The sequence below is a fragment of the Stenella coeruleoalba genome, assembly GCF_951394435.1.
Source record: "Stenella coeruleoalba genome assembly, chromosome: 2".
Classification (NCBI taxonomy): domain Eukaryota; kingdom Metazoa; phylum Chordata; class Mammalia; order Artiodactyla; family Delphinidae; genus Stenella; species Stenella coeruleoalba.
In genome coordinates this window covers 108,446,747-108,459,145 of record NC_137147.1, presented here as the reverse complement: position 1 = coordinate 108,459,145, position 12,399 = coordinate 108,446,747, and the positions used below count along the sequence as shown (strand labels likewise).

The following is a 12,399-nucleotide window of genomic DNA, read 5'->3' as shown; positions in this document are numbered from 1 at the left end:
TCAACTCCTCTCTGAAGCTTTTCTTGACTCCTTCAGACAAGATTGGTGATTCCTACAGCAATTTGTACATAAATCTTTTATCACCTTGCATGCTAATTGTTTACATGTGTTTTTCCCACGCTAGACTGTGGTCTTTTGGGGCGAAATGTGTTTGTGATTCATCTTTGTGTGACCACTTCTTAGAACAATGCTGGAAACATGGTAGACCCTCTGAGGATGTTTGAGTCCTCTTGTTAGTGATTTAATTGTCACACCCATTCCTAAAGTAGCAGAGAGCATAACCGAAGCCAGTTTGATAAGATAGGAGGAATACATATAGAACTGTGAAGTCCAATACAGATGCCACTGGCCACAGGTAGCTATTAAGCACTTGAAATGTGACTAGCCTGAAATGAGTTATACTGTAAAATACACACAAAATTGCAAAGCCTTAGTATTAAAAAAAAAAAAGAATGTAGAGTTTCCCATTAACACCTTTGACATTGATGACCATTGAAATGATCATCTTTGGACATATCGTGTTAAATAAAATATATTATTAAAATTAATTTCACCTCTGTCTTTTTACTTTTCTAATGTGGTTACTAGAAAATTTAAAACTACACATGCGGTTCACATTTGTGGCTTGCATTATATTTCCGTCAGACAATGATGATCTAGAGCGTTCATTCTGTGAACAAATGTTTCTCGAGTACCTGCTCCATACAGGTGTTAGTCTAGGTGATGGAAATAGAATGGTAAACAAGATAGATAAGGTTCCTGACCTCAGGGAGCTTATATCATAATGGAGAGAGGGACACAGAACAGGAAGCAGATGTGTAAACAAGATGATTTTGGACAGTACAAGTAAAGTACTATGAAGAAAGCAAAGCAGGGTACTTGATAGAGAGGGTGGAGGAGGCACAGGAGGGTGGCCAGTTAAGGTCTTCTAGAGCAGGTGAGGTCAGAGGCAGGGAGACGGGAGGAGGCTGGCACATGGTAGATAGTAGAGACCTGAACTGAGACAGCAATGGTTCAGATAGGGAGACAGACTTGAGAGATATTTGGGAAGTAACAGGAGGACTGTGTTAATCATAGGAGTTCAGGATTGGCCAGAACCGATGCGGACTGCCAGTTTTCTGGATCACCAGGTGAATGGTGGTGCCACCGGATGAGATAAAGCTGGAGTGGTCTTGCGGCAGACGAGGAATTCCATTTTGGCCATGTTGAGGGTGAGGTGTCCGTGGAATGCCAGGGAGCAGCGCTGAGGGGAGACATCAGTGCTAGGAATGATAAAATGGGATCTATTAGCACAGACACGGTCATTAAAACCCAGCATGGATGGGACGAAGTGAGAGAGTGGCATGGACATATATACACTACCAAATGTAAAATGGATAGCTGGTGGGAAGCAGCCGCATAGCACAAGGAGATCAGCTCGGTGCTTTGTGACCACCTAGAGGGGTGGGATAGGGAGGGTGGGAGGGAGACGCAAGAGGGAGGGAGATGTGGGGATATATGTATATGCATAGCTGATTCACTTTGTTATAAAGCAGAAACTAACACACCATTGTAAAGCAATTATATTCCAATACAGATGTTAAAAAAAAAGTTTTAAAAGGGATAAAAACAATAACAACAACAACCCAGCATGGATGGGAAAGGAAAGAGAGAAGATGGCAAATGGAGAGGACACACAGGTCCAGGGAGCAGTTTTCTAAACTGGATCATACACGAGCATGTGTCTAGGTTGAGGGGAAGGACCCAGGGTGGCTAGAGGGGTTCACGGTATAAGAGAGAAGGCAAGATTGATTTGGCAAGGTTTGGCTGGTGATGGAGGGGTTGGGCTGGCCTGGGAGACTGGCTGGGAGGAGAGAAGGGGTATCCGACGAGGTATTTGTCCTCGGGGAGGAGGAAAGAGTTTAAGGAGCTGGTAAAGGTTAGGAGTAGCTGTGGAAGAGGATGATGTCCAGGTCACAGGTAAGGACATCACTTGGGGAAGCTTTGGATGTATCACAGTTTGGGCCAAGGCTTTATCATTATGTCCTCAGAGTTTAAGAAGCCTCCAAGAAGCGCTGGGATAGGGGATTGGGAAAGCTGGCCTTTGAAAAGTTGAGTGGCCCTGGGGCAGCTCAGAGCCTCTTTGCCTCTCACTCTTTTCTCTCACCTCTAAAACGAGCTGCTGGTGTCTTCAGCTTGTTAGCAGGTGTAAGGTCACTAAGTACATGTGCTTCCCTCGGTTGCTTGAGCTGTCCTCTGTCTGAAACTCACTTCCCTTCCCTTTCCCAGCCAGTAGAGGACTCCAGGCTCTGTCCCAGGGGCTGTCTGAGGCCGCCCCGCAGCAAGGTCAAGCAGCCAGGACAGACTTGGCCCGCATTATTCTCTGTAACGAGTGGGCGTCTGTCTGTCTGACAGCAGTGTGAGGGCAGAGTCCTTGGCTTCCTTGTACTCTGTATGGCCTAGGGCAGGCTGGCTGGTGGTAAGCTGGCTTCCAGGAACGCTACCTGTAAGAGAAATGGATAGCGTTCTAGTCTCTTAAATCATCGTATTCCTCGGAGTGTCAGCTCCAAGTAAAAATGGGAATTGCAGGTGATAGCAGTGTACTGATTAGTACTGGGCACGCACTCCATGCCTATTAACTCAGTGAATCCCACAATCACACTGACGTGGGTTATTCCCATTTGGTAGAGAAGGGAAAAGACACAGAGGGGTTAAGTACTTGACCAAGGTCGACATCTGGTGAGTGAGCAGACGGGGTTTAAACCGGAATTCGGACTCGGCGTAGGAGCACTGCTCGCTGCCGGTTGTTGGCTGCTCCGGTGGAGAGGTTCCAAGGTTTCGGGATCATTTATCCCTTCCTATCCCCGGCCCGAGGGTTCCCCACGTGGATGATCTCGCGGGCTCTTCCCGCTCTGACACCCCCGGGTCTGGCTCCACCCTCTGCCTGCCCGCAGTCCGGCCCAGACACTCTTCAGAGCCTCTCTCGTCGATGACAAGCTCCCGGCTGCGCCCAGGACCGGGGCCCCGCGCCCACCTCCCGGTCCGCCGCCTTCCCGCAGAGCGCGCGCCTCCGGGGACACCTGTCCGCGGTCAGCGGGCTGTCGCCGCTCCTCGGCGCCGCCCGGCGCTCGCGGTGGAGCCCCAGCAGCCCTGGGCGGGAGGACGGCAGGGGACCTCCCGGGCCTGTGCACCTGCCCTGCTTACCAGGAGGCTGCGGGCGGGCAAGCCGTGGGCGCGCTGCTGAGGGCGCTGCAGAGGGCGCAGCGCGGGGGGCGCGCTGGGCGGGGCGCCTTGAAGGGCGCGGCCGAGGGGCGCGGGCGCAGCCGGAAGCTGGGGCGGGGCGCCCGCGCGGGATGCGGTGAAGGGCAAGCGGCGCGGCGGCGGCGGCGATGAGTGCCTCGGCGGCCACAGGGGTCTTCGTGCTGTCCCTCTCGGCCATCCCGGTCACCTACGTTTTCAACCACCTGGCGGCCCAGCACGAGTGAGTGGGTGCGCGCGGCGGGGGTCGGCGCGTCAGGAGCCCTAGCAACTTTTCAGAGGGGGCCGAGCCGCAAACTGCAGGGCAGCGGTTCGCCGGCCTCCAGGGCTCCCCGCGGGCAGCCGGAGGAAGGGAGGCGCCCGGAGTCGTGCGGGCCGGGGTTCTCGCTTAGGCTGGCATCCCTGACATTCGGCGCAATTCTGGGGGCAAGTGCTGGGCGTCCGTTTGTGCCCGCCCCGTGCCAGGTATCCGGGGTTACAGAGGTCAATAAGGCAATGCCCCTAAACTTCAAGTGCCCAGGGGCAGGGGTGGGGCGGTACACACACCGACAACTTGGGAGCTTGGTCTTATCTCAGGCTGTGCCTTGTTCGTTTCGCATTTCTCAGGAACGTTCCCATGTATGCACACACGCATACTTGTCATTTCGTATTAATTTTAGAAACTGTTGTGAATGACTAGCAGAAATAGCCCAGAACGAACAGACAAAGACCTGGGTTCTAGGCCTGGCTTTGGCACTAACCGTGGGGCCCGGCCTCAGTTCTCCTGTCAAATGGCCTATATTTGCATCCTATTGTCGGGATCCAAAAAGCCGTAAGGGCGCAGTGTTGTGTAGGATGGGCAGCGAGGCAGAGAGGCAGGGCAGTTCCATGCTAAGGAAATGGGTGGGGCTGAAGGAGGCCGCATATGGATTTGGTTCAAAGCCCTGCCTCTCCTCTGTGAGGGATCCCTGGTCAAGCAATGGGCACCAGTCAGCAGCCAGCCTGCTCCAGCAGTGGGAAAGGTGCCAGACAGACCCCCGGGCCTGCTGATGTTTCTTGCTCTCTGCGGGGAAGAGGAAGTAAACCTGTTATGTGTCCCACAGCAGTTGGTGCTAAGGAGATTGCATCAGTCTGTATGCTGCAGACCCCCTCCAGACCTGCAGGCTGTAGAGAAGTGTCTGCCCACAGGGCGGTGACTTGCTCCTCTCTTGTTCCTGGGGCCACCACTTGCTGACAGCCTTATCCAGATGGCACCCATCCATACTGAGTGCTCCCTAGGCATGGGCGGTGACAGCCCTCGGTCTGACCCAGTCTTGGGGCACAACTCCTGGAAGAAGCATCTCTGGGCAGTGAATGTCACATGTCTGTGAATATAGTGCATGGAGGACCCTGCCCTCCTAAAATGGCATTATGGGCAGTTCAGCAAATATTTATTGAGTACATATTCTATGCTTGGCACTGTTTCAGGTGCTGGGGAAATAGCTATGAACAAACCACAAGAGATTGGGGAGGCATGTGTTGAGATAGACATCAGCACAGAAAGTGGGGCGACATGAGAGTGATGGGGGGGACTGGTGGTCAGGGAAGGCTTCTTGGAGGAGGTGACTTGAGCTGCAGCAGGTGGCCACAGGAAGATCTGGGGACAGAGCTTTCCAGGTAGGGGAACAGGGAGCAGTGCAGGGAGAGGGATGTGGCTGGGTGCTGGGATGTTTGGGAGGGGGGGCAGTGCAGCTTGTTGAAGGATCACATGGCATGGAGAGGATCTGAGATGACTGAGATTTTGGCCTCAGCCACTGGGAGGATGGTGATGGCATTTACTGAACACACGGTGAATTATGTATTGCTGTGTATTGTTGAGCACATTGCTAAGCCCTGCAGAGTTTGGAATAATTGGTTCCAACCATTCTTCCTGTCCTCCTGCAGGTTAAAATCCCAGTAGCCTTTGATTCCTCCCTCTTCTTTCTCCACTCCTTCCCTCCAGCCCTCCCACTGTCTCCTTCTCTCTAATTCCCCGGGCTGGGCTAGCATGTTTCCTCCTTCCTGTTCCCCTGGCACTGGCCCTCTCTGGCCCAGCCCATGGCAAAGCCTCCCACGGGAGGTCCCCTTCCTGCCCCAGTGCCCTGTGCATTTCTGCCTCAGCCCACCAGCGCAGCCCACTGTGCTGGTGCTTCAGCCACACGGGACTGTTCTGTGCCCCTAGGACACTCCTTAACTTTCCTGCCTCCCGGCCATTGCTCACACTGTCCCCTCTGACGGGGATGCCTTCCTCCCTGTAGCTGACTGTTGAAGCCACACCTGGGCTTTATGGCCCAGAGGAAAATGCCACCTCTTCCTCTTCCAGGTCCCTCCAAGCAGATGTGATCTCTCCCTCCTCTGAGCCCGGCTGGGTTGTGCTCTTCCCACAAGAGTTACTTTCCTGTGGTCAGAACTTACCTTCTCAGGCCATAGCTCCCCTTAGTATTGTCCTGCCCAGCACGGGGCCTCGTGCCTAGTGGGCTATCCCGTTAAGTTTGCATTAGTTGACTTAGTTGAAGCTTCCTTCCCACCAGACCTTTTACAAAAGCCTGAAAAACAGAAAAATCAGATTAAGTCGAGGAGTCAGAAAAGGGTGGGATCTCTCTCTCTGTCACACACAAATACACACACACACACACAAACACACACGCACACACAAACACTCTGCTCATACTCACCCATACATGACCCCGCTCAGTAGCTGTCTGTTCATGGAAGGGCATCAGTAACTCCCCGCTCCCCATCCCAAAACACACACACATTCCAAGACTAACAACATTTCCACCCTTGGGTTAGTGGCAGCCCTTACCCCTCCCCCCACACCCCGAGTCCCTGCTGGATCCATTTCTCCCTGTTCTGAGCAGGCCCTGCACTTGGCTGTCACTGGGAGACACAGGTGATCTGTTGCCCCAGTTTCTCTTCATTTTTTGCTCCTCCCCCAGAGGTGGAGAGTGTGAGAGGACACCGTGAACCAGTTCACACTGCTCTCTCATAGTCCAGAAGAGCATCAGCTGTGTGACGGTGCTGGCTGCGAGCCTAGGTCCTTGGTAGGAGCAGGGATGGGAGTTGTCTCCTGGCCACTACCTGTCTCAGGCTGTGATTAAAATGTCTGTCAGCTTACATCACACACTATCCTCTTCCCTCTTCACCGGATGCTTCAGCCCAGCATCATGTTCCTGACCCACATTAGCTTCCTCTTCCATCCTCTCCTCCTTTGTCTCATCCCTACAGGAGGAGCCTGGAGCATCCACTGATGTATACCGCTAGAAACCTCCTATTTCAGTCTCTTGCCTGGTCACTGACATGGTCATCCTCATTCTTGTCATAGAACTATGTCATCCATTCACCATCCGTCCATCCACCCATCCATCCATCGTCCATCGTCCATCCGTCCATCCATCCATTCATCCATTCACCATCCATCATCCATCCCTCCACCCACCACCCATCGCCTGTCATCCATCCAGCTATCCATCCATCTACCATCCATCTGTCCATCCATCTACCATCCATCCACCCATCCATCCATCCCATTTCTCCTTCCTTTCTTCCTCTCCCTTTCCTTCCCTCCCTCATTCATCCATCAATTCCTGAACACCTTAAAAGAGGTCCCGAGGCAGACTTTCTGTGCATACACTTCCAGGTTTCTTGGGAAAGGTTGCACGTTCCCATACCCCACCCCTGAAGTATTCTGATTCTGTAGGTCTAGGATGGCATTTGGAAATCTGGGCGCTGCTGATGCCCAGAGCCCACTCCTTTACTCTTTAAGTGGGTCCTGGGGCCAGGTGCTGGGGACACAGCTTTCCTGGACCTGGGGCCAGTCTCCTTGGGGTCCATCTACCTGCAAGGAGTTGGATCACTTCCTGACTGACCTCTCTGACATTAGGGGCAGATTTCTGACTGGTGCCTAGCACCCATTCCAGCTGTAGGTGTGTGGAGTGAACTTCAGCATAAGTTCGTCCCTCAGATATTAGTAGGCATTGGTGGGCTGTGAAGGATACTTTCCAGAAGTCCCAGGGCATGTGGCAAACGTTATCCAGAAATCCTCTGTGATGCTGTGGAGGGCTTTGGCTAAGGAGTGGTGCTTGCAGCCTCTCTCAAGGGCTACTGAGGAGTGTAGCAGGCCATGGGAGTGGGCCAGGTGGTGCTTTGTCTAGAACTGGATGCCTTGTTGGCGTGGAGGAGTGAGAGAGAGAACATCTCTTAGGACTGGAGGTAGCCTTCTGGGTGAGAAAGCTCAGAGCCTATTGAGATAGGTTCCCCCCATGTAGACAGGGATCTTTTTTCATCCACAGTGCCTGGCACATAGGGGTGTGCAAGGCATTTTCCCTCAATATATTTTTTAATGAATTAAAAACCAGATGATGAAATGACATGATGTTCCTAAGGTCACACAGGGAGTGGCAGAGTAGGTACTGGACTCCAGGTCCCTTGACTGCTGACTCCACCAAGCCTCGTGCCCTAGTGCTGTCCTGCTGAGGAGGGCCTTTGGTCCCCAGTCTCCTTGGTGCCGTGCCCTCTCCCAGGAGAAAGACCAGGGGCTGTGCCCAACCTAGCCTCACCCTGGCTCCCTGGGCATGGGGTTGCATGCTGGCTTGGCTTCCTGGGTGTTGGGGCGCTGGCATCATTCTGGCCTTAGGCCCGGCCTAGGCTCTTCCCTCCTTGGATTGGCCTCGTCCTCTGGCCCCTTTGATTATACACACAGCCTGTGGCTTGTCCACCGAGAAGGTGTATGTAGTTGTGACTCCTGTGTGTTCCCTGGAGCTCGGTCTGAGGGTTTCCAGCTGGCCCTGAGAGAGGAGGCAGATTCAGTGGTTAGACCTGTCAGACACTGGGAACAGGGCTTGGAGGAGCAGGTGGACAGAAGCAGCGGGACAGCAGCAGAGGGCGCTCGGACACATGGTTCACCCAGGTGGGCAGGATGACAGGAGAGTGAGGACCTAGTACCTCTGGTCCCTGAAAGTCACAGGGGCAGCCCAGAGGGGCCCAAGTGCTGCGGATAAACTTCATGAACTCCACAGTGCTTGAGGGATAGGCAGAGGCAGAGCTGCGAGAGAATGCATTCAATAGCCAGGGAATTCCATACACCAGTGTGTTTATTTTGATAAGTGACCACCACCCTGTTCTGGTTGTTGCAGTTCCTGGACAATTGTAGGGGTGGCTGCCCTCATCCTGTTCCTGGTAGCCCTGTTGGCTCGTGTCCTGGTCAAAAGGAAACCACCCCGGGACCCACTGTTCTATGGTACGTCTCCATGGGAGGGAAACACTTTGTGTCCACTTAAGAGCACAACACTGGGGCCTCAGTCTCTTTCCCTCTGTGGCTGTGAAAACTCTGAGCCCCCTGGTAAAGCGGCGGGAAGGGTGGGAGTATTTTTGTTCTCCTGTAAGCTAAAGTCTCTCCCAGGCTGTGGACCCCACCCTGTCGCAGCTGGGAGCCTGGTGGAGGGAAGGTCGCTGCCAGGGCCAGGCAGGACACCCCTCCGTTCCTCTCCCCTGTGCCCAGCCATGCTCTGACCTCTGACCTCGGCTCTTTTACCAGCTCCTTCCTGGCTTCCTGCCTTCAGCCTGCTGTTTGCAGCGCCCTCCACCTGGCAGGTGTGGCCCTGGCAGCCACGTGTAGGAACGTAGCCGTATGGGGCCTCAGTTTGCACATTTGTGTAATGAGGAAAATAATAGTATCAATACTTACCACGGAGGGTTGGTACCAACATTAGATACTAGTTGTAAAGTACTTAGACCACTGCCTGGCAAGTACGCTTGTATGTTAAAGGAATAAAAACACCACTGATTGAGCACCTGTGGTGTGCCTGGTGTGACTCTGACCGCATTAGCAGTATCATTTTATTTAATCCTCACAACAAATGTCCTCCCTGCACAGATGAAGAATCTGGCTCAGAGGGTGCTAAGAAACGTGGTCAAGGTCACAGTTAGTGAGACAGCACTGACCCGCACACTTTCTCCCAACTTGCATGTAAAAAATGCTGAACCTTAGAGAAATGATGTAACTTACCTAAGACCTGACAGCCGGTCAGGAGATGAGCTGGGCCTGTCTGAGTTCAAGGCCCCACTCCACCTGCCTTTGATCTGGCCTCTGCCCCCCTCTGCAGACTGGTCTCCTGCTGCCGTCTTCCCCCGACTCCCTCCACACTCCGTGGAGCCCACGCTTAGCTGCGCTCATGTCTCTTCCAACTCCTCAGGGTGGAGGACCCTTGCTCCTACCCCCTCAGCCCTCTGTCCTCATGTCTGTCACTGCAGCCACAGGGCCAGACTGGAGGGCAGAGAATATCCTTGCCATCTCTGACCCAGCGTCTGACACTCCTGTTGGCATCGGCGATTGTTGGTAGAATAGCCGAATGAGCATGTGCTGAAGGCTTCCTCTCCTGGGAGACACGCAGTGGCTGATCACCTGATGGCTCATCGCTGTCAGTGGGATCTGGACCAGAGGCCTGCACAGAGGCCCGGGGAGGCAGGGTCTACAGGGCCGGGCACGCGTGGGCCTTCTGCTCCTTCTGGGGAAGATGTAAACGCAGACTCAGGGCAAGGGCAGCTTCCCTTCTCTGTGAGTTAACCTTCCCCTCTCTCCTCTCCATTTCTTTTTTCACAGCTGTTTTGATATTCATCATCAGATTTTTCTACCATCCATGCCCATCACATAGTTTGACACCGATTTGTTACAACTTGAACGTGCAGCTTTATTGACAAACTGCCACACGCTAAATTTGATCACTCACTGTTTAAAAAGTGTTATTCCTAAGCTGTTTGTTGCTGGTAGTTTTCAGCCCGTTGAGGAGATTCTCACAGCCTTAGTGAGATTCTCTAAGATGCTACGGCTTTCCTTCTTTAACATTCATCGGTTCCATCTCGTATCCATTTTTTAAAAAAATCGCTGGCCTTTCTTCTTAAAGCCACTGTCACTTGCACGTCAGCCACTGTCTGTCTTTCGGATCTCCAGTGTGGGATAAAGCAAGTGCGTTGGACACACCGTGAGGCAGACTGCTTGGTAACCATTGAGATGAATGATCTCTTTTGAGTCCATGTTTTAAACCTGGGGGTCACCTCTGTGCTTCCTTGGCCACTGGTTAATGGTTTTGTTCCCGCTACCCAGGTGGGATGCAGATGTGGCCCTGGCAGCCACGTGTAGGAAGTGGAGGATGGGTGGGGCAGGCTGGTAGAATCCTCTGGGACAGTCAGTGGGTGACTTTGTCACTCGCTACTCCCTGGGTCGGGGGGTGTCCTCTCCCAGCTCCATGACACGGGCAGAGATCCAGCTGCGTGCACAGGAGGTACGTTCTTCTAGTCCGTATTGACAACGTCCACAGTATCTTCTGGAAAACAGGAAAATAAATCATTACTGGCGAATGCCAGGCTGTTAGGCAACGTCCCCTGAGCTACGGCTTTTTGAACTCCTGCTTTCTTTGCTCTAGTGTATGCAGTTTTTGGATTTACCAGCGTGGTGAACCTCATCATAGGACTGGAACAGGACGGGATCATTGACGGCTTCATGACATACTACTTGAGAGAGGTACGGGGTCGGTAGCGAGTACCAGCCTTGAACTAAAGGGTCTGCGACCCCAACAGCATTGCTCGAGATGGAAATCCTTTCGTTTAGTGTAAGCAGGGATGACACACGGTATTTCATTTGCTGCCATAGACACAGGACACTTAGTCACGTGGAAGATGAAGCAGAAAGTTAGGATTGGATCATGGGAGGCAGTTCTCCTCGGCGTTCGGTCTTACAGCTCCTTCCTCACACCCAACCCACCACCTTTCCCCTTTATTTCTATTTAATATAAATGAGGTTACTTTAAATGAATCCAGTATCTGTGGATCTACTGTTATTAATACACTCCTCTCTAAGAAAGCCCAGGTCAGTCTTAAATGTATAAAGCCCCAAACACTGAGGCAGTTAAGAAAGCCATTTGATTGTGAGGATGAACATGCACTCCTCCCCCCATCACAGCATGATAGACCTACCTGGCACCTGACAGAGCTAGTCCTTTTTCCTTATTTTATGGTGTGATGAATCCAGCCCCAGAGAGGTTAAGTAACGTACTTAAGGTCACACAGGAAATAAGGAGCAGAGCTGGAAGTGTAGTCTTCATCTGTGTTTCAAACAATGGGGAGCTTTGTGTGCAAGCTAAGGGAGTTTGGATTTTGTCCCGCATGTGAGGGAAGATGTTAAGTCAGCGAACAGTGCAGTCAGCTCTGAGAAGGATGGGCTTGACGGAAAGGGTCGATGTCATAAGCTGGGACACCAGTCAGGAGGCTTTTGCAGGGCCAGCGAGGGCATGAAGATGGCCCAGACGGAGGCCAAGCATGGACAGTAGAGAAGGACGGACAGACTTCAGAGAACTTGGGCGGCTGGAATGAGTAGGTCTCGGGGATGAGTTGGGGGCAATGGGGAGAGTAAGGGCTGAGGCGCCATCCTGATTCCTGCTTTTGGAAGAACGCTGGTGTTATTCAACCGGAGAGGGACAAAAGGGGAAATGCAGTTCCACAGATGTTCGGTGAGCAGACTGTGGGGGTCACAAGACCTGCTTTCTCCCTCCAGGAGCTAATGTGGCAGTGAGATGGCATGGTCCTAGGCGCAGAGACGGAGGCTCACGCCAGGCGCAGCGCGCACTGAGGAAGAACTGACTCTGGGAGCACTCGGGGGAGCCTCAGCGAGTTGGTGACGCTGCCCTCGGCTTTTTTAAAAATGGCAGTGGCCGTGGATGATAAATGTTTTCCAGATAGACTAGGGGGTGGAGGGCATGCCAAGGAGAAGAGACAGTGTGGGCAAAGGCTTAGAGAGAAGGGACTTCCCTGGCGGTCCAGTGGTTAGGACCGCGCTTCCACTGCAGGGGGCGTGGGTTCCAGCCCTGGTCGGGGAGCTAAGATCCCACAAGCTGCACGGCACAGCCAAAAAAGAAAAAAAAAAAAAAAAGGAGGCTTAGAGAGGAGAAACAGCATATGTCTCCCCACTGCCAGCCTGGGGCACACGTGTGCAGGGATGATGCTGGGTTCATCTGGGGACGTGTGGAGTTTGAGGTGGGTAAGGAACATCCTGGCAGGTGTCCCAGCTGGCAGGGCTTTGCAGCTGTTGAGCTCGGGGAGGAGAACAAGGACCATCAGAGTACAGTTGGTACCTGAAGGTCTGGGAGGAAAGGAGAGGGTAGAGAGGAGAGG

General features: G+C 53.0%; 1 protein-coding gene across 2 annotated transcripts in view; it reads left to right on the top strand.

The window, feature by feature from the left end:
• Positions 1 to 3,056: 3,056 nt before the first annotated feature.
• TM6SF1 (transmembrane 6 superfamily member 1) overlaps positions 3,057 to 12,399 on the top strand; it is a 27,317-nt gene continuing 17,974 nt past the window's right edge. For both annotated transcript variants that reach the window (XM_079914074.1, XM_079914073.1), the window contains exons 1-3: positions 3,057 to 3,460; positions 8,370 to 8,473; positions 10,656 to 10,753. In XM_079914074.1, the coding sequence (XP_079770200.1) occupies positions 3,369 to 3,460; positions 8,370 to 8,473; positions 10,656 to 10,753 (294 nt within the window). In that variant the 5' untranslated portion in view covers positions 3,057 to 3,368. The remainder of the gene's footprint in view (positions 3,461 to 8,369; positions 8,474 to 10,655; positions 10,754 to 12,399) is intronic.